This window comes from Oreochromis niloticus, linkage group LG13 (genome assembly GCF_001858045.2).
Source record: "Oreochromis niloticus isolate F11D_XX linkage group LG13, O_niloticus_UMD_NMBU, whole genome shotgun sequence".
Classification (NCBI taxonomy): domain Eukaryota; kingdom Metazoa; phylum Chordata; class Actinopteri; order Cichliformes; family Cichlidae; genus Oreochromis; species Oreochromis niloticus.
The window spans coordinates 44253-64961 of record NC_031978.2 but is presented as its reverse complement, the minus strand read 5'-3'; the positions used below and the strand labels follow the sequence as shown (position 1 = coordinate 64961).

The following is a 20709-nucleotide window of genomic DNA, read 5'->3' as shown; positions in this document are numbered from 1 at the left end:
GAAATAACGAGTTAACATAAACCAGTGACACACTCCAGGGCCTGACCATCCCTGGCAGGGCCTCCTTGGATGAGGGTGTCTAGTGATAATGGCCGAAACACCCGATGAATCCAAGGTCCACTACTGACGATGTGTCCCAAATTTAAAATGATAAGCTAGATCAGATCTCTAATCCCTAAACCTAACCAAGGAAGGAAAATGGCAGATTAGCCTGGGTAAAAGACCAAAAGTTGAGGCACACAACGACGTGTCCCGCTGGCAAAGTTTCTGGGCTGCCTTTCCTCATAACAGCCATCCCTCAAGAGTCTCTCCATCTAAAACAATGCATTATCAGGAACTGTAACATCTAGTCCTTTTTACTGAATGATCTGAGAGCGCTAAAGAAGTTTACGGCGTGGTGCTTTCAAAGACCCGGTCAATTCAGCTTATAATACAGGACAGAACCAATAAAATACAATAAAAAGCATATGCATCTATGACACAACCTAACAAATGCTCACTAACTACTGTCAGGACGTAGGTTCGTCCCGTTGTTGATCTCATGATGCTCCAGATGTTTTCCGTTCTCCCACGGACTCTTCTCCTACGAAGCTGTGCTGCTGAATCAGATGCAGTCCGCGGGTTAGCATCGTCCTGCTCAAACATGAAGACCTTCTGGATGGAGCAGATGTGGCTCTAAAACCAGTATCTACCTTTCAGCACTGATGGAGCCTGTCCAGATGTGCCAGCTGCCAGTCCCACAGTGACTGATGCACGTGTGGATGGCACGCTGAGCTGCTCACAGTCCGTGCACTGATTTTTAAAGCACCCGAAGGTCACGGTTATCAGCCTCGTCTCTGCGCACAGAGATTCCTCCAGATTCTCTGAGTATGCTGATGATGACATGTTCACAGTGAAACTGAGTCACAGCTTGTAGGTTTACTTCTGAGAAACTCTCTCCTTCCTGTTTTAGCAACTGATCATGTGATGGACCTGCTGCCAAATAACCTGATTAGCTGCTACATGTTTCTATCAGGTGTCACTAAATCAAAGGTCACATTTTTCTGAAAATGGAACATTTTCTTAGTTTAAACATCTGATATGTTTTATATGTTTTATTATGAATAAATGTAGCTTACACACTGTACATTTATTTAGAATTGGGGCTGCAGTCAGTCTTTTACCTGTGCAATGGGGTTTACCTGTACTTTGGGTGCGTGATGGCGTAGATGATGGGGTTGTGGATGGCCGAGGCCTTGGCGATGATGGCGGGGATAGAGTTCATGTAGGGCGTCAACATGTCTGCGTACCTGTGAACCAGAACACATGGGTTAATGTGGGGCTCACGTGGTTAAACGAGCATCGGTTTAGGCATGACAGTCGAGCCCTGCTGCTCCTTTCACGCTCTGTTTGTATCCTGGGACTAAGCAGCTCTGCATGACTCACGGGTCAAATTTGAACCTCAACCATCTCTTAATGGCTCCACCCCCCACCCCCCAGTCTGAAACAACTCACTTCAGCTCCTTTTCTCTTTGAGGCCTCTTAAACTTTGATTGTCCAGCTCCCGGTATTTAAGATCAGTTTTAAGTACTTCTCCAAATTGTTTTTACCATTTCAGTTACAGTAAAGTCACTTTTTGTATCCTAATTTTTAAAAATGACGAGCAAAAGTAGAGGACCTGAGAGAATAGGAGCTTTTAAAATATTATTATTACTTTTTAAAAATGTTTTCTCATTTAGGGCTTCAGCCTTTTGTTTTCTGCATGCGTTTACAGCATCCGCTCCTCTTTCTAACCAGGCGGCTCACCAGCCTCGGCGATGAGCTTGGATGAGAAAACACTTTTTTACAAAGATCTTTCAATCTTTAAAGCTGCAGTGGACAAAAATGTAAATGAGCTGAAATAAACGAGTCACATTTCTCTAAGAGACAGAGAGCAGCACCTAGTGGCCATCAGAGGAAGTCCAACGAGACAAAGCTCAGAGTTTTGTTCTAGTTCGACTCCAGAGGTGACACAGACGTTTTCATAGGTGTGGAAGCTTGAGTGTTTTACCCGGCAAAGGCGGTGAGGGCGACGGTGGAGTACGGCGACCAGGAGATGACATAGAGAAGGATGACGATGAGCGCGATCTTCGCCATCTTCCACTCGTTTTGCAGCCGGTGGAAACTCTTCATGGAATCACGAGTGCTGCCGTGACTGTGAACACTGCCGTTAATCTTCCCCACCGCCCTGAAACGCACACCGAGCTTTAGTCAGCCACGGAAGTCAGGCACAGCTGAACGAAAGACATTAGAGAGGCAAACTGACTGGTTGGTGGTGCGGATGGCGCGGAAGATGAAGATGTAGCAGTAGATGATGATGAAGAGAGGCAGGAAGAAAACGAAGATGAAGAGCAGCATGGTGTAGGCTCTCACAGACGGCGTGAAGGTCATGTAGTCCCACGTACAGGAGGTCATCAGGCCCTCGGGGACGTAGGCGCCTGAAACGTTAACACATAGATTTGTTGTTCTTTGGACCTCAGTTTTGATCTCGATGTTTGATCTTTGTTGGTAGTCTACCATGACTGGACATTAAAGTGTTATTCCGTCTGATAAACACTGTTACTGTCACGTGTTGTTGTATACAGTATTCTAAATGTGGTGTGTCGCGTGTCCTCACTCCATCCGAAGAACGGCGGCAGGCTCCAGCCCAGCGAGTAGGCCCAGGCCGCCACGAGGATGAGGAAGGCCCGCTTCCGAGACAGCACTCCAATGGATGTAAGAGGCCTCGTGATGACGAAGTAACGGTCGATAGCGATCACCGTCATCGTGATCATGGAGCAGATCCCAAACAGAGCGCCACAGAAAGCATACAGCTCGCAACCTGCAGGCAACAGAGAGGGATTAGAGTCACTCAGGAACTTTAAACTTCTCATCTCTTCTTTCCTGCGACAAATAAACCTCCACGCTCTCATATTAAAACCACCTTCAAGCGTCTCTCTGAGCGACTCAAACACAGTGCTCTCTCTGAGCTGAAAGTCACTGGTTCACATCATGGTGGAGAAGAATGGAAAAGAAGCTGCAGATGGAAAATACAATAATCAGTCATTTTAATCCCTGAAGCTCAAATTCAGTCACACGTCTGCAGCTGTGAGACCAGAAAAACCTGAAAAAGAAACACCTGTGAAGAGGCAAGAACACCTTTAGGAAGGCAGAGATTGGTCAAGAGGTTTCTACGCAATAATAAGGCCTTAAAGACAAACACGTGTGTTACGAGCCTCTGTCGTTTCAATTACATCCAGCAGAGGGCAGTGTACGCATTTATAGACAGACCCTGAGTGAAGCTGGCCCCCACCTTCACTACATTTGTGCTAAAACGTAGCAAAAAACTAGGTTAACTTAAGTTAAAATCAACTTTGAAGAAATACAAAACTATCAGAACAATGTAGGCATGTTTCTTCATCATCATCATCATCATGTTTGCTGTAAGAACTGTCAAGCCTCTCAAGTTTACAAAAATAACAGCTGGTTCATTGTAAATCAGCACAAACATTTGACATCAAGGTGGGAGGGGCCAGCTTCATACAATATGCTGCATGAAGAAGAAAAAACGAGGGGGGCGTGGCCTGGCCTCTCTGACTGACAGGTGGCTGTAGCTGCTAGCTCTGCTAGCTTCACCTGAACTGGTCCATGTTCGTGCTGTTGGAGCATTTGTGATGACATCATCTGTACTATCAGCCATGTAGCTGGTACCTTTCTCTCCAAAGATCCACCTCTTGTGCATGCTGGTGGTGAAGAAGATGGGCGACTGGGTGATACACATCAGGAGGTCAGTGATGGCCAAATTAATGATGAACATGTTGGGTGGCGTGCGCAGGCTGCGACTCCTGCAAAGACATTTTAAACAGAATAAATTTATTAAATACTGAAAAACTGATGAAAAATACTCGAACCTCCCACAAACTGCTAACTTTAACTAAGTGATGTTGTTACATTAATGGAATGTTACATTTAATGCAATCTATTCTAATGAGATTTATTTGATTGATGCACATTTAGTTTACACCGAGCACATTTTCCTTAATGATTAATTATTGGAAAACATAAACCTTTGATATGTTTCGCCTGTATTTTAATGAAGGTTACTGATTAATCTTAACTGGAATGATTCGCTGAGTGCAGTTTCAGGATGTGGCACACCCAAAATGCATGGCCACTTTTGTGTTAATCATTTAATTTAATTTATTTAATTTGTTTATCAGTTAATTTCTGTGGCTATTAACATTCAAAATGACTTTGGTAACATGACCAATTTAACCAGTCTATTATTTTGTCACATGAACTGTACAGAAGGTGCAAAAAAATGGAGCAACACCTCAGGTGGAACTATTATTTCAAGGCAGGTGCAACCCAGTTGCTTTAGGGGGATGGACTTCCGCCCACTTTTCAGATGCAATCTGAGAGGCAAACCGAGTGCGCTGTGTCTTCATTGCTCCTGAACTTTACCTGTATTTGCAGGGATTTCTTCTTTGTTATTGTGGCACCATTCCTGGGGCCCGTAACAAATTGTGGGGGCTCGTCCGGGATCCACTTCCTGTTGAGTCTTCTAAGGAAGAGGGTCCAGAGATACTAGAACCATAAAGTCAACGTGAGATGGCATCGCTGTAGCCGAGACGACAGCTGGTGGGTGTCCACAAAGAGAAGTCAAGATCTGTACGAGGGTCTTCACTCCACCAACGGAACTGCACCTCTGTGTCTCATTAGTCGAAGCTCATCATGGCAGCAGCGCGCAAGGAGCTGGTTTGGAGCATCAAAAAGAACCTGTATAAGCTTTCAGGTGCAGAAGCCTATCAGCTCGCAAGGGATCTGGTCACAGACAGCCAGAGTAGTGAATTAGAGTCCACTGATGAAGAAGGTTGTGTGGATTGCATTATCAACTATATGCAGTCAGATGCTTTGTTAAATTCTGAGGATGAGGGAATGAGTCAGTTGCTGGTGCTAAATGATCTTGTATGCAGTATGGTTGAAAATCGTGGCCTATTGAACACTGCTAATGGGGTGGCGCAGCCACTGGAGTCACCAGTTGTTAGTGCTAAGACAGTCGAGCGCACTACAGTGACACATGCTACCTTTGGCCAGTTACCACCAGTTACTAACACTCAACAGCATACCACCCCCTTACTTTCCATCCCCAGAGAGCCTACAACATCACAGCAGACTGACTTTGGTGCACAGGCTCGCACCACCAATCTGAGTCCAACCCAGCCTAGAATCATAAATGATGAGCGGTTTGGAGAGCCACAGCATTTTAGAAATGCAAGTAACACATATCCTAGTGGGGCACACAGTATAGGTGACCCAGTAACACATGCAGCAATATCTCACCCCTCATCACATGTAACCACTGAGAGAATGGTTTCCTTAAAGGACCTCTCTTACCTCCAACGGAGGGAATTTAAGGTACATGGTGGCCAGATTGGGGACCACAATGCTGACATAACTTATAGCAGCATGTGTAAACAGATAGATGAAGGCATTAGAGAGGGTTTCACAGAGACTGAGGTTATCCGGGGTGTATTGAGGATTGTAAAGCCAGGTGTCTTCAAGGATATGCTCATCAACAAAGACGAAATCACTGTGAATGAACTCAAGGGCTTTCTCAGATCACACCTGGGTGAAAAGGCCAGCACTGAATTGTTCCAAGAGCTTATGTGTGCAAGACAGAGTGAACAAGAAACCCCACAACAGTTCTTGTACCGCATGATTGGACTCAAACAGAAGATCCTGTTCCAATCAAAACAGGTCAGTACAGACATTCGTTATGAACCCAAAACTATTCAGGAAGTCTTTCTTCACAGTATCTACCAGGGTCTGGGCACAAAACACACTGACATCAGACAGCAACTAAGGCCACTCCTTTCAAACAGCGACGTCACTGATGAGGAGATTCTCAGCCAGGTTATGAAGATGATTAGCGATGAAAATGAACACCAGCGTAGGTTAGGTCACGCCCCCCGTCAAAAGACAACACATACACATAGTGTCCAGGTGGAAGGAGGAGATGTGAGTGCAAACAGTGGGGATAATGATGCGATCCAACAGCTTAGTGCACAAGTAGAGGCTTTGACTAACATGGTTGCGACTTTAATGGGCCAACAAGCGGCAGCTATTCATACAACCCAATCAAAGACTGCACCTGTCCAAACGCCAGGCCAGGACCAATTCCATGGCACCCAACCTCTTGTTAACCAGGCACCCACTCCTCCACCAAGTCAACCTTCAGCTGCAAGGAGAGGTAAAATACCCAGCTGCACCAAATGTATGCAGCAAGGCTCAGAAAACTGTAATCACTGCTTTGTGTGTGGGGATGCCGGGCATAGGGCAATTGGCTGTTTAAAACGAACCAACCAGCCGGGAAACGGGAGCCGGTCTCTGTTGAGGGACAGACAGAGACCATCCCAAATCCCGAGTCCCACTCAGTAATGCCCACTAGCAAACTGAGACATCTGAAGGGAAAGGGAAAAAAACGCAAAGAAGAAAGCCAGCCCTCCCCACTGAAAAGCCAAGCAGTTACTGACAGTACAACCCGAACAGTGCCATTGATTGGTAAAAAGAGCCTACTAAATTGTTTTGTCAACGGCTATGCTGTGACAGTACTATTTGATACTGGCTCACAAGTGAGCATCATTGATAGATCCTGGAAGGAGACGTTCATTCCCCAATATGCAGTGAGGCCCTTACAAGAACTTCTTGATCCTGGGGAAAGCCTTGACCTGTGTGCAGCAAATGGACAGCCAATCCCATATGATGGGTGGGTGGAGCTAACAGTTAATCTCCCGGGGAACACCGATCCCAATCTTACAATGGAAGTACCCTTCCTAATCAGCCAGCTCCCCCTCCCCCAGCCACTACTGGGAGCCAATGTCCTCCAAGGGATGATTAATAGTCATAAGTGTGATGCAGATGCACACACTATGATCCTCAGCCTTCTCCGCAAAGCCCTAGGAGTGGAGGAAGAACAGGCAAGAGCCATGGTCAACTTTATCAATCTGCAGAAAGAGTCAAACCACAGTATAACCACCATTAGGGTAGGGAAGGAAAATGTTTATGTTCCACCTGGTAAAACGGTAAATGTGCGATGTAAAGTACCATCTACCTTTGACATTTCCAACCCTGTTGTCCTGTATGAGCCACTAGAGGATAGCGCCACGCTAGAGCAGCTTAGTGTGGGAGAAGGATTGCTAGAAATCAGTAACAACAAACAACCATTTGTTAGAGTGCCAATTTCCAACCACACAAACCAAGTAATCACTCTGCCGAAGAGGTCCCAACTTGGCTCCATCCAACATGTTGCCAAAGTTTTTGAGCCAGGCGAACAGGACGTTGGAGATGGGGGTCCAACACAAGCTTGTGTATTGAAGGCTGAAGTTAATGTGGCCCCTCCTGGTACTCCCTCTGCTGACCTGTGGCGGCCACCAGTTGACCTCAGTCACCTTAGTTCAGAACAGCAGAGAATAGTCGAGAAAATGTTGAATGAGGAATCAGCTGCTTTTGCACGGGACAGCAGTGACATTGGATGTATACCCTCTCTCCAAATGTCAGTTAGACTCAAAGATGACACCCCAGTCCAAAAGGCTTATGCGTCAGTCCCAAAGCCGTTGTACAGGGAGGTTAAAGAATATATACAAGAGCTGCTTGTGAAGGGGTGGATTGTAAAATCACACTCGCCATATGCTGCCCCTATTGTTTGTGTGAGAAAGAAAGACGGATCATTGCGCCTGTGCATTGATTACCGGCTCCTCAACAAAAAGACTGTGCCAGATCGGCACCCCCTCCCCCGCATACAGGACCTGATTGACTCACTCGGAGGCTACAGATGGTTTTCCATCTTAGATCAGGGTAAGGCTTACCACCAAGGCTTTATCGCGGAGGGGTCCAGGCACCTGACTGCATTCACCACCCCATGGGGCTTATATGAATGGGTCAGGATCCCGTTTGGCCTTTCTAATGCACCAGCAGCCTTCCAAAGAAGCATGGAGGAAATGCTGGACACACTCAGAGATGAGTGTTGCATCCCTTATCTGGATGATGTGCTGTGTTTCTCCAGGTCTTTTGAGGAACATGTTGAGGTCTTGCGGCGTGTACTTCAAGCTCTGCAACGTCATGGAGTTAAGCTCCGTCCTGAGAAATGTGAGCTACTCCGCAAAGAGGTCAGGTATGTAGGCCGCTTGGTGTCTGCAGATGGAGTGAGGATAGATCCAAAGGATCTAGAGGCAGTACAGGCGCTAAAGCAGAAAACCCCCCAAACAGTCGGTGATGTCAGGCGGCTACTGGGTTTTCTGAGCTACTACCGGGCTTATGTGCAGGACTTCTCCCGCATAGCCAGACCGCTTTATGAATTGCTCAAGACAAACCCCAGCCCACCTCTAAGTAATCTTGTAAGAGCAAAAGTGAAGGGGCCGCAGTTATCTTCACGGACTCCAGTAGAGTGGGGCAGTCAACACCAACAGATTCTTGAGCATCTCGTAGACATTCTAACAAGCCCACCAGTGCTAGCCTACCCAGACTTTGATCACCCTTTTATACTGCACACAGACGCGTCCCAACAGGGGCTGGGGGCGGTCCTGTACCAAAAGCAAGACGATAAGATGAGGGTGATAGGTTATGGGTCGCGCACACTGACTCCAGCAGAACAGAATTACCACCTCCATAGTGGGAAACTGGAGTTTTTGGCCTTGAAATGGGCAGTATGTGAAAAATTTGTCGACTACTTGTACTATGCGCCCCATTTCACGGTCTTTACAGACAACAACCCCCTGACCTACATTATGAGCACAGCCAAGCTCAATGCTGTGGGTCATCGCTGGGTGGGGCAGCTTGCCGATTTCCATTTTGAAATCAGGTATCGGCCAGGCAAACAGAACATTGATGCAGACACCCTTTCACGCTGTCCACTTGATATCAGTGCTTTTATGGATCAGTGCTCAGAAAGACTACCAGAAGAGGCAGTGTGTGCCACTTGGGAGGGAACTAGGACGGCCAAAAAAGGGGATGTAGCATGGGTGGCAGCCCTCAACATAACATCACAACACCAGACACATGCAGACACTGAAACATTTCCAGTCATCAGCTGCAAAGAGCTTTCAGATGAGCAGCGGAAAGATCCTGTTATCAGCAAAATGCTAGAGTTAAAGGAGAATAACAGAGATCTAACTGAGGAGGTTCGTAGAACATTGGACAAGTCCACCAGGAAATTGTCACGAGAATGGAGTAGGCTGCAGGTAGAAAATGGCCTACTCTATAGGAAGACTCCCAGCCGAAAGCAGTTAGTCCTGCCTGCCATTTACAAACAAACTGTCCTCTCACACCTACATGACAACATGGGGCATGTTGGCGTGGAAAGAGTCCTTAGCCTAGTAAGAGATCGCTTTTATTGGCCCTTTATGAAGAGAGAGGTTGAGGAATACATCACCAGACGATGTCGTTGCATTAAGCAAAAAAAGCCAGCCTTACCTGACAGAGCACCTATGGGGAGCCTTACATCGAGCTCACCCCTAGAGCTCGTATGCATTGACTTTCTGCACCTTGAGACCAGCCGGGGTGGGTATGAATATATACTGGTTGTAGTCGACCACTTCACCAGATTCGCACAAGCATATCCCACTAAAAACAAGGCTGGAAAGACGGCTGCAGATCGAATCTTTGGTGACTTCATCCTGCGGTTTGGTTATCCAGCTAAGCTTCACCATGATCAAGGCCGGGAGTTTGAGAATGAGTTGTTTAGGGCTCTCAGACAACTATCCGGTGTAAACCATTCTAGAACTTCCCCATACCATCCACAGGGCAACCCTGCAGAGAGGTTCAATCGAACTTTGCTACAAATGCTCAGGACGTTGGGCGAGAAAGAGAGAGAGAACTGGAAAGACCACCTGTCTCACGTTGTTCACGCATACAACTGCACCAAACATGAGTCTACTGGGTTTTCTCCATATTACCTCCTTTATGGTCGCCATCCACGTCTCCCCGTTGATCTCCTCTTTGGATTGGTAGCTGAGGACGAGGCCGACACTCCAAGTGGATATGTAAAACGATGGAAGGAGAAAATGATTGAAGCATACAAGATAGCCAGCACGAACAGCCAACATTCGAGTGCCAAAGGCAAGCACTATTATGACAAACGAAACAGGGGTGTAACCCTACAACCAGGTGACAGGGTTCTTGTTCGCAACGTTGCAGAAAGGGGAGGTCCATGCAAACTGAAACCCTATTGGGAGAAAACTATCTACATTGTCAGAGAGCAGGTTGGTGACAACCCAGTTTATAAAGTCAGCCCTGAAAACAGAGGTCACCATACTCGCACCCTCCACAGAAATTTGTTGCTTCAAGTTAATGATCTACCAGTAGACATTACAGATGTTTGCATGCCTGATAGACCGCCAAGGGCAAAAGGAAAGTCAAATCAGCCACGTGAAACGGTCGACCAAATAGAGGCTGGTGATGCAAGTGGATCTGAAACAGATGAGGAGGCACCTTGTTACTGGCTGCGGGTACCCAGAGAATCATTAAGGACCAATCGGGACATTTCTAATCAGGTCCCAGTGAGTGGGCCATTGGTTAGCCCTGAGACACCTGGTGACATGCAGGGTGGAGATGTTCCTATGGGATCAGAGTCTGACCGAGTGAGTGTAGGAGAGATGGAGCAAGAGAGAGAGAATGACATTTCACCCTCTGTTGAGGAACCAGAGTTTTGCGAAGAGCAGCTGGCGCCCCAGACCAATGACTCCAGTGAAAACACTCAAGGGTTTCAACCTGAACCTCAGCCCGCACTAAGGAGATCTACAAGGGAGAGAAGACCTGGCCAGATACTGACCTATTCTTCCCTTGGTCAGCCAACGTATCAGCCACGTCTTGCTGTTAGTTCTATAGGTGTACAGCCAGTGTTTTATATGCACCAGTATCCACAATCGTACTGGCATTCAGTCCAACCCATCCATATGATGCCTGGTGTACACTCCGCTGTCACTTACCCCATCTGCTGCTGAGTTTAAGACGGACATAGGACCTTGTGCACATATAGTGTTGGGTATTCAGAAAATGTAGAAAATCATTGCACACCCATATGTATTTGTAATATGTGTGTATATTGAGTGAAGAGTTAAAGCCTGATTCAGAGTTAATGGAAGTTTACACTGTTAATTGCAAGTGTCGGGAGCCACTTTTGTTTGTAGGGGAGTGTGTGGCACACCCAAAATGCATGGCCACTTTTGTGTTAATCATTTAATTTAATTTATTTAATTTGTTTATCAGTTAATTTCTGTGGCTATTAACATTCAAAATGACTTTGGTAACATGACCAATTTAACCAGTCTATTATTTTGTCACATGAACTGTACAGAAGGTGCAAAAAAATGGAGCAACACCTCAGGTGGAACTATTATTTCAAGGCAGGTGCAACCCAGTTGCTTTAGGGGGATGGACTTCCGCCCACTTTTCAGATGCAATCTGAGAGGCAAACCGAGTGCGCTGTGTCTTCATTGCTCCTGAACTTTACCTGTATTTGCAGGGATTTCTTCTTTGTTATTGTGGCACCATTCCTGGGGCCCGTAACAAGGACATTGTACATAAGTTGAACCACTTCCTCCATTTATCAACTTTCATTGAGGCCAATTTTGTTTTTCTATCTTTGATCTATTTTTACGTTTATTTCTGAAACTCGCTCTTTTTTTCTGTGTTTTTCATGATTTCTTTTATTTGTTTCTGAGAACTGTGACGTGTTTCTGTCTCCCTCTTGGTGTACTTGAGGTTTTATTTCTTCCTTTGGGGTTTGGTGCCACTGTTTATATATATATTTATATTTTCCACCAGAAAAAATCCTCTAACGCGAAACTGTGAAGTTTTCATGTCTGTAAACTCAATGTTTGATTTTTTTTGCAGACTAAACCACACCTTTTAACATTTGAGAAACATTTGGACTATTTCATGCAATTCTGGTTTTTACAGAAAATAAAACAGAATTTTGAACAGATGATCCAAATCTGAACAGTTTGATGTTTTTCAGTAATGACTGAGTCTGTCTGCAGGAGAGCACTCGGTGCTCCTTCAGCTTGAACATGAACGTTTAATCAATGATGCAGTCGCCTTAAACCACGGTTGATTTTAGCAGAAGAAGGATCGATGGCCATCCCAGGAACAGGCGGATCGATGTGCACATCAAATTTGTCTTAAGTGGAAAAGCTTCTTAAAGGAAGTCCTGAAATCGTTGTGCTCATTGTTTCTCTGCAGACATGGAAGAAAAGAGCTGCTCGATAAACGAGCGGCGGCTCGTTCCAGACAGAGGTCCTGATTTCCTACTTATCCCAGCATGAGGAACCTCTGATTCAAGCCTGACTGACCGTCCTTTCTGTCCGGTGTTTCTGCAGCTGCTCATGCACTTCATCCTCAAACACTATACCAGCGTGCTTTTTAAAGACCCTTCATTTCCAGCTCCATCCTTTTCCTCTTGGACTCCAGTAGAGCGGCTTCACTTGACTCTCTGATCCTTATTTATCTTATACTTTCCCTCAGACCATCCATTAAGCCTACTTTCTTCTTATTGGGCGACTTCTGGAAGCCAGTGAGGTGTGTCTGTAGCCAATGAGCAGACAAAGAAATCCTGGATGAGATGAGTTTGAGTTGAGCCTCTGAAAACAAGTAAAGCTAAATTTTTTTAGTCGTTTCAGGTTCCAAATATTTATTCCTGCACTCTTCCGAGGCAGCTTTCCATGACTCAGAGTTCAGAATAATCCTTCTTTATCTGATCCTGGACATCAGAGCAGGTCCAAGAGTAGAGGTGAGAGTTTTTAGAAGCACCGGTCTGTCTTAATATGATTTCATTTGAACAGGAGATGTTTGAGGGGAGAGATGAGAAGTTTCAGCCTGTGAAACATCTAAAAACTGTTTCAGCCTTCATGTTGTGTTTGCAACTATTATTCTACTGCTAATGAACCCAAATCTGGAGAGATTACCTGAGATTTAACATGTGACACCCTGTATTATCATTTGATCAGTGTACAAGCTTCTTCTATATATATTACACATGCACACATGAAGTTACTATTGTTATCACAAAACAATAAAACTTCACACTGTGCAGCACCGCTGTTACAATTAAAAATACATGAGTGAGAGTTTTAGTCAAGTTTAGATTAAAATAAAATAAACAGTAACTGTTTTTGGGGCCTGAGGCTGCATTTTCTGACCTTCTGCCGTCACCTGAAAGCAGCACGGTGATGAGCGTACCTGCTGAAGGCATATATGACCAGGAAGTTCCCAATCATGCCTGTGATGCCGATGGCGAGAATCACAGAGCCGATGGTGTAGTGGGCGTGGTCGGGCACATCCACGGTGGGGAATAGACGTGGCGTCTCGGGCACCATCGCCACCTGCAGGACCAAACGCAGAACGTCAAGAGAACATGACACCTCTCCAAAAGCAATCGTGAAACTTTCAGCTGCTCCCTTCAGGGGGCGCCATCTGCCTCCATCTCAGCCTACACCTCAGCCTACACCTGTGCACCCGTTTCTTATCTCGGAAGTCTCTGCGGTGTGTGTCTTACATTTTTTCGTTTGTTTCCTGGTTTACTTGTCAGGGGTGTGATTTCCCAGCCATAAAGCACCATTTTTTCTTAAAAGGCATTTCAGAATAAAAGCTTCATTAGGTTGGGTTCTGAGCATGTTCTGAATAACCAAGAGGACTTTTAATTTGAAACTGTTGCAGGAAATGGTCATAATCATTGGAAAGAGCAGATCCTAAGCAGTAAAACATACGGATTAAATATTATCACAGAAAAAAAGGAGAGGAGTCAGCTGTCTTCAGCGGGATTTTTAATTCAATTCAGTTTGATGTAAATCCCAACAACAGAAAACAAGAAAAAGACCCTGCAATAATACAGAGAAAACCCCAACAACCAGACCCCCCCTACATGAGCAAGCGCTTTGGCGACACTGGGAAGGAAAAACTGCCTTTTAACAGGAAGAAACCTCCGGCAGAGCCAGGCTCAGGGAGGGGAGCGGCTGGGATTGATGGGAGGAAGACAAAGACATGCTGTGACGCATTGTTAACGTGTGAACAGCAACTTCTGGAAGCTTTTAAGGTGGAATGTTTCCCTGCATGTCAGTCAGTGTAAGAGCTTTGTTTAATGAAAAGAAAATGCAGTAAAAAGTACATATGACAGAACCGCTGCAGGGCAGAGATATGATGCTCATATTTAGAGACAGGCTGTCCTTGTTTAATGTCCCGGTTTTGTTGTTGGGAGGTCTAAAGCACCTGTGTGAAACAAAAAAGCCTCACAAACACACACCTGAAAACGAGGAAGCATTTCCTGTTTCCTGTTTGACTAAAAGTCGTCTTCAGATTGATCTTAAAACACAAATACAGATTTAAACCTGCAGCTGGAGGACTGATCGTTTCTAAAGACGGTCAGAAACTCCTTCCTGTCGATGATGTTGTTATTCCACTCGGAGGAAAGCCTTCACACTCACAGACCTCACTAATCAGTAACCTAAATTCTTCCTGACAGGTGGAATCTCCACAGGTCTGTCCATCGCTGTTTCTAATGAACCTCCTCTGAGCCTCCTCCCTGTCAGGCCTCAGATCAGTGCCAGCAGCAACATCAGGAACAGCTAATCAGAGTTGGAGGTCGGCCCGAGGAGCGCCTCGATTTATTGGACTTTTAATAAAACGGTTTAAAACCCTGATGGACTCTGGCAGAGAGGCGGACCCTCCTCGATCATTTCGGAAGGAGAAAACTTAAAGCAGAGCCGAGAATGAACCAAAATCATCTCAGTGTACAAACTGAGCCTTTTCCCCCGGAGGGACAGTCTAATGAAACGAATCAAACCTAATCAATCTAAACTATCTAAAAAACAACAATCTAAACTCCGCCCAGAGACTCACGAGATCCTGAATCGATGATCTTTGTGTGTCACAGCCTCAGTTTGTGTTTGTGGATGGCAGCGAATCAGAAACCTTCACAGAGGCGTTAACAGACGAGAACAGGGTGGGGAGGGCTGCAGATGCTGAGTTTTGTGTGTTGGACTCTGTTTAGTTATCTTCAGGTTGTTTACGAGCACGTTGTGAAGAACAACCCAAACGTCAGATGTGAGCGTGTCCTGTAACGAATAGAAACACTGAAGATGTCGTGACGTAATACGCGTGCAGATGACTGTGTGTGGCTCCGTGTCTCTGTTATCGTGTTTCCTGAGAGGTCGGGGTTTTTGGATGTTTGTTTCTTTATCAGAACAGTTTGTGTTCCAAAATAAAAGCTCAGCATTAAAGCTGTGTTTGAGTCCACTTCCTGCCGCCACACTGCCAGACTTTCACCATCACCATTTAACATGCCGGTGGGTACAAAGGTGGAACCTGTGAAATCAGTGTCTGTGGGCGGGGCTACCACAAGACAGTCATCCGTGATTGACAGATGCAGCAAACAGATTCTGTCTCCGACTGAAATGAGCCAAACGTCTGTGAGAAACGTGGAGGAAGACTCGTTTAGTGGTTGAGTCCACACGCGTCTGATTCTGGAGAACGGGTGGATCCGTGCTGACGTGGCAAAAACCGGCGACACGGTAACCTGCAGCTGACGCGTCACGGCCGGCATCGCTGTGTTCTCCACAGAAAAGGGATAAAACACGACTTTAGACTTTAGCAGAATCACAGGCTTGGATGGAGGACACGCACAGCAGCAGTGATATGAGCTGTCCACAAACTTGTGGCCCCGAGTATCCAGTGGAAGAACTTGGATTATGGATTATGCAGAACAGAACAACTTTTCCCAACGTATAAATGATTCTTGTCTTGTTTTCAGCCGTGAAGCAGTTTAGACACGGACACACACAGGTCAGCGTCGGCGTGTGTGACGCCGATGGTTCGTGTCTCCTGACCCATGAAGCAGTCACATCCACCATCAGCTGTTCTCAGAGCCCCGCCTTTGATGATGATGGCGTCTGACAGGTTGTGACAGGAGGGGAAACGTTCAGCTCAGGACGCACGTCCTGCCTCACAGAGAGACTCAGAAACACTACAGAACATGACACAAAGCAACACCTCCATCACTCACCAGCCATTTTATTAGGTACACCTGTTCAGCTGCTGGTTAACACACCAGCAGCTCATTGGACGTAAGTGAAGACGAGCTGCTGAAGTTCAAGCTGAGCCTCAGGATGATGAAGAAAAGTGAATTAAGGGACTCTGAATGAGCCACGGTTGGTCAGAGCAGAAAGGCCAGACTGCTTCAAGCTGATGGCGAGGCAACGGGAGCTCAAATAAGCACTCATTAAAACCAGCGTCTGTGAACCTTGAAGCAGATGGACAGAGGAGCACAGTTCTGTAGTAGGAACAGCAGAAGCTGGAGAAACTTTTCCTGGTCTGTGAGTCTCAGAGTTTAATGCGTGGCTCCATCCTGCCTGTATCAGTGCTCGCCTGCTGCTGTGATGAGGGCCACGGCCTGTGTGAGTGTTGCTGCTGACCACGCCCATCCCTTTCTGACCTCACTGAACCGTCCTTAGTTCACTCAGGTGGGTCCATAGTCACAGATCTCAGTTTAACAGAGCAGCTTTGAGATGTGAAGGAACGGGAGGGTCTCATCACGGATGCAGCAGCTGACTGATGATGTCATGATGATGTCATGTCAACACGATTCAAAACCTCTGAGGGATGTTTCCTGCAGCTTGTTGAACCTGATCCATGAGGAGTTAAAGCAGCTCTGAAAGACACCGTGTAGCAGCAAGGATCAACCGGTGAGGTGGAACACAACAGCAAACGAACCAGGAAAAGCAGGAAGCTTAGACAATGAGGAGAATAAAGGTCCATGAAGAAGACTGATGGAGGTCAGGCGTGGAAACCGTCACAGCCCGACTGTTATTTATTTTTACATCTTTAGAGATAGAATAGAATAAAACTTTATTGTCATTGTACATACTGTGGATCCCTGACAGTTCGGAGCACGTGGATGTGAGACTAAGATTAAAGTTTGTGTCCCGGTGGTTTTCACAATCAGTACTAGTTAGTTAAACTAGTGGTGGCAGATGGTGTAAATCAGCCATTGTATGTTGGTACTCTCTGGAGACTCTGTTTTTTGGTGCTTCGAGTCTCCTTCTGGGAGATCTTACAGCTGAACACCCGGAGCGCTGCGACTCCTCCAGCGACTTCCCCTGGAACGTGACGTCGTCGTCTTTATCAATCAACAAATCCAAAGCTGAATCCATTCCCGCGGAGACAAAAGTAGTGCAGTGAACTGTGAAGGATCATTGAAATGAGAGATGAGGCTGCGGCGTTGTTAAAATGCAAAGTCACGCGGGGACGTTTGAATCTACGTGCTGCTGCAGTCTCAGAGTCGTTATTATGAAAATGTTTTCCTTCTTGTCGGCAGTTTCCGTTTTGCCGCGAGGCCACAGATCCTCCCTGCTGATGAACTCTGTGGAGCAGAGCGCGCCCGTCACAGAGGATTCAGAGTTTCACCACGACACCGCCGGCCCGAGCGAGGATCGCTGCAACAGCAGAAATCCTCCTCTGCACTCACTGAGACGCTAATGTGTACTGCTCATCTGCCCAAATCTGCAGTCACAGAAATCTGTTATCAGTGACCATCATTGAAGACGCTGTTTCACCTGTAATCATGTCTAAATTCAGCAGCTCAGCGTGGTTTTCATTAGTACTACTGATCACTGCTCAGAGCAAACATGCTAGCACCTTCATGTTTCGGTCACTTTTCAATAACACTTATATTTACAAATGCTTATCTCCTGTTCTTCTTCATTCCACTGTAAGTATTTGTAGCTAAAAATAAATATTTAAGTATAATACACTTAAATAATAATCACCAAAATATTCAGACAATAATGTGTTTTTGTTGTTTTAGTCACTAGTAATCAGTAACCTGGTAATAATGAAACACATGCTGTGCTGGAATAAACTGCTGAATATAAAAACTATCATTACACATGAAGCAGTATTTCAGTAATAACCAAACACTTAAGTAAAATCAATGATACAATAATCACTAAATTAGAAAACAAAATATTATCAAATATAAATTATATTTAAAAAATATTTGTAAATGTAGATCTAATTGTAGATATTCCAGTATAATACACAATAATAAATACATATAGCTGACATGAAGGTGCCCCTAAAACAGGTGTGCTCAGTTTTCAGTCTGAAATGACAGCAGCGATGATGGAGAGCATGAATGGAGGTTACCCTCCTCTAAATGCAGGACGATATGAGCCGGTGGATCAGTGCGGGTGTACAGCGGCTTAATAATGAAACACAATCAGTGATTTTAGTCTCGCTGTAATTACAGTCGTGCTCAGATCGCTCTGCATGGAATTAATGTTTCCCAGCTTCATGCATGCTCGTCCCTCATCTGCTTCACAGGGACATTTTTCCCGTCCTCAGAGATCTCACGCTGTCTGTTAGAAGTCTTCTGAAAGTCGAGGCTCGCGGGCTGAAGTTTGGACAGGAGGAGATTTATCGGTGGGTCAGCTGATCACAGAGCGTCTTTGTTTCTGCTGCTGTGAACTCAAAGAAAGGAGCCGCTCTTCCTGGATGACGGCGGCTGTAAAAGCTGAGATCAGGTGACCTGTCCTTTCTGTTCCCTCTACATCTTCGGTCAAACATCTCCAGCTGGTTTGGTTTTCTGCACCTCGTGAGTCTGCTGGACGCTTCACAGCAGGCTGAAGGTCCTGCTGCTTCTCTCTGCAGGACTGAGCTGTGCTGCTCGTACAACAGAAAACTGCAGGCACTGGATAGAGTGACATCATCGTGACGTCATCTAATGGTGTCTGTTCTCCAGTTTAACGTGTGGGTTTAAAGACAGACGTTATCCCCACTGTAGCCACAGACTGTGTGACACACCACAGATACCCGCTAATTAGTGCTCAATAACGTCCTTCCCTGAAAGCTGCAGTTCCTCTGGCATCCAGCAGAGGCAGCAGTGAGTCAGCCCCATAGACTCCCGTATTAAACCTGTATCGCAAAAATAAACACATTTACCACCTGATACAGAAACTGTTTTAGTGTCTATATATAATTTAAAGCTTGCATTATTGGGGGCGTGGCCTCTTTGACTGACAGGTTAATGATGGTGACACAGGCAGCTGTAGCTGCGAGCTTCACCTGAACTGGACCTCTGGGCCGTGTTTGTTCTGTTGGAGCATTTTTAATGATATCATCTGTATTAATTAGAACTAATTAGCTGGTCTCTGTGTCTGTGTGACGCTCCCACACAGCAAGCAAGCTAACGTTAGCCAATAACTTCACGCTCTCGTCCAAACGGTGAAAACACCAAAAGCAGCGAGTGATCAAATCAAATCAAATCAAATCACTTTTATTGTCACGTCACATGTGCAGGTACACTGGTACAGTACATGTGAGTGAAATTCTTGTGTGCGAGCTTCACAAGCAACAGAGTTGTGCAAAAAACAAGCGAAATATAAAAATGGCTAATCTAAAAAGTAATAAATATATGTACAATGTATAAGGTATATACATTACTGAACGTGTGTACTAAATATGTTTTTCTACGTGTGTGTGTGTGAGTGTGTATATAGTGTGTATATACATGTTTTACAAATGAAATAAGTAAACAATAAAATAAGATATATAAAATATACAGAGGTTGGTATGTGCAAAACAGTGGCATTAATGTACAGTATGGAGTGCATAATGTTGAAGTTCCAGTAGTGAAGGTGAGGTGTCTATGACGTGTTCAGCAGTCTGATGGCCTGGTGGAAAAAGCTGTCTCTCAGTCTGCTGGTACGGGACCGGATGCTGCAGAACCTCCTTCCTGATGGAAGTAGTCTGAACAGTTTGTGGCTGGGGTGACTGGAGTCCTTGATGATCCTCCCCGCTTTCCTCAGGCACCGCTTTCTGTAGATGTCCTGGAGGGAGGGAAGCTCACCTCCAATTATCCGTTCAGCACACCGCACTACTCTCTGGAGAGCTTTGCGGTTGTAAGCGGTGCTGTTGCCCTACCAGGTGGTGATGCATCCAGTGAGGATGCTCTCAATGATGTCGCTGTGGTTCATTTTTTATATACAGTCAATGTAGATTAGCTAATGGAAGCCTGCCTCTAGTGGCCATTAGAGGAACTGTAGTTTTTTGATGCAGGTTTCAAAGTGAACAGCAGGTGTTTAAATGAATGTGCAAAACTCGCTTCATTCACAGCGTGGAACACGATAACGACAAAAACAATCTGTGTGGACATAAAGAAGGAAAAATGCAGCGGAGCAAGTGCACAATATAAGAAAGCGTTGCACGCGCTCACTGGCAGCCTTCCACTGCTGCATAATCCCAACACAAACACACATAAATAAACACACAAATGAGGGCGAAATGTTCCATCTGAGCACGCCGTCCACGTCTTATAACAGGATCAGACGAAGTCACACTGTGAGGAAGAGCAGTGCAGAAAATCCACATCACAGGCTTCATGTGGCTCGAATCTTCCAGAGAGGAGACGATGATGAGACCACAGCTTTCCTCATACTGACACATGATTTACCCTGTGGCTAATACGCTAATACGAAAACACCAGTAATACAGTGGACATTCTTTCTTTATGCTGCAGATTATCTGAAAGTGGAATCTGATGATTTGCTTTGGTAAAATGATTAGAGGAAGCTTCCACAGTCCTTCCTGTCTCTCATCAACCATCAATAATTACGTTACAGCTGATTTTTTAATGCAATAAAAAAAAAAATCTTAGTTTGTTCT

At 45.5% G+C, this 20709-nt stretch overlaps 2 protein-coding genes across 2 annotated transcripts in view; one reads left to right on the top strand and one right to left on the bottom strand.

Moving 5' to 3' along the window:
* The window catches only part of LOC100696580 (melanopsin-A), a 41001-nt gene that overhangs the window by 6300 nt on the left and 13992 nt on the right, over positions 1-20709 (bottom strand). Inside the window, exons 3-8 of the mRNA XM_019355631.2 lie at positions 13234-13376; positions 3709-3842; positions 2636-2839; positions 2285-2456; positions 2030-2206; positions 1182-1289 (exon numbers count right to left, since the gene is read on the bottom strand). Of these exons, the coding sequence (XP_019211176.1) occupies positions 1182-1289; positions 2030-2206; positions 2285-2456; positions 2636-2839; positions 3709-3842; positions 13234-13376 (938 nt within the window). The remainder of the gene's footprint in view (positions 1-1181; positions 1290-2029; positions 2207-2284; positions 2457-2635; positions 2840-3708; positions 3843-13233; positions 13377-20709) is intronic.
* Positions 4165-11557, top strand: LOC112842039 (uncharacterized). The gene is made up of 2 exons (XM_025897791.1): positions 4165-5757; positions 11351-11557. The coding sequence occupies exons 1-2, from the start codon at positions 4732-4734 to the stop codon at positions 11459-11461; spliced, it is 1137 nt and encodes a 378-aa protein (XP_025753576.1). The 5' UTR covers positions 4165-4731; the 3' UTR covers positions 11462-11557.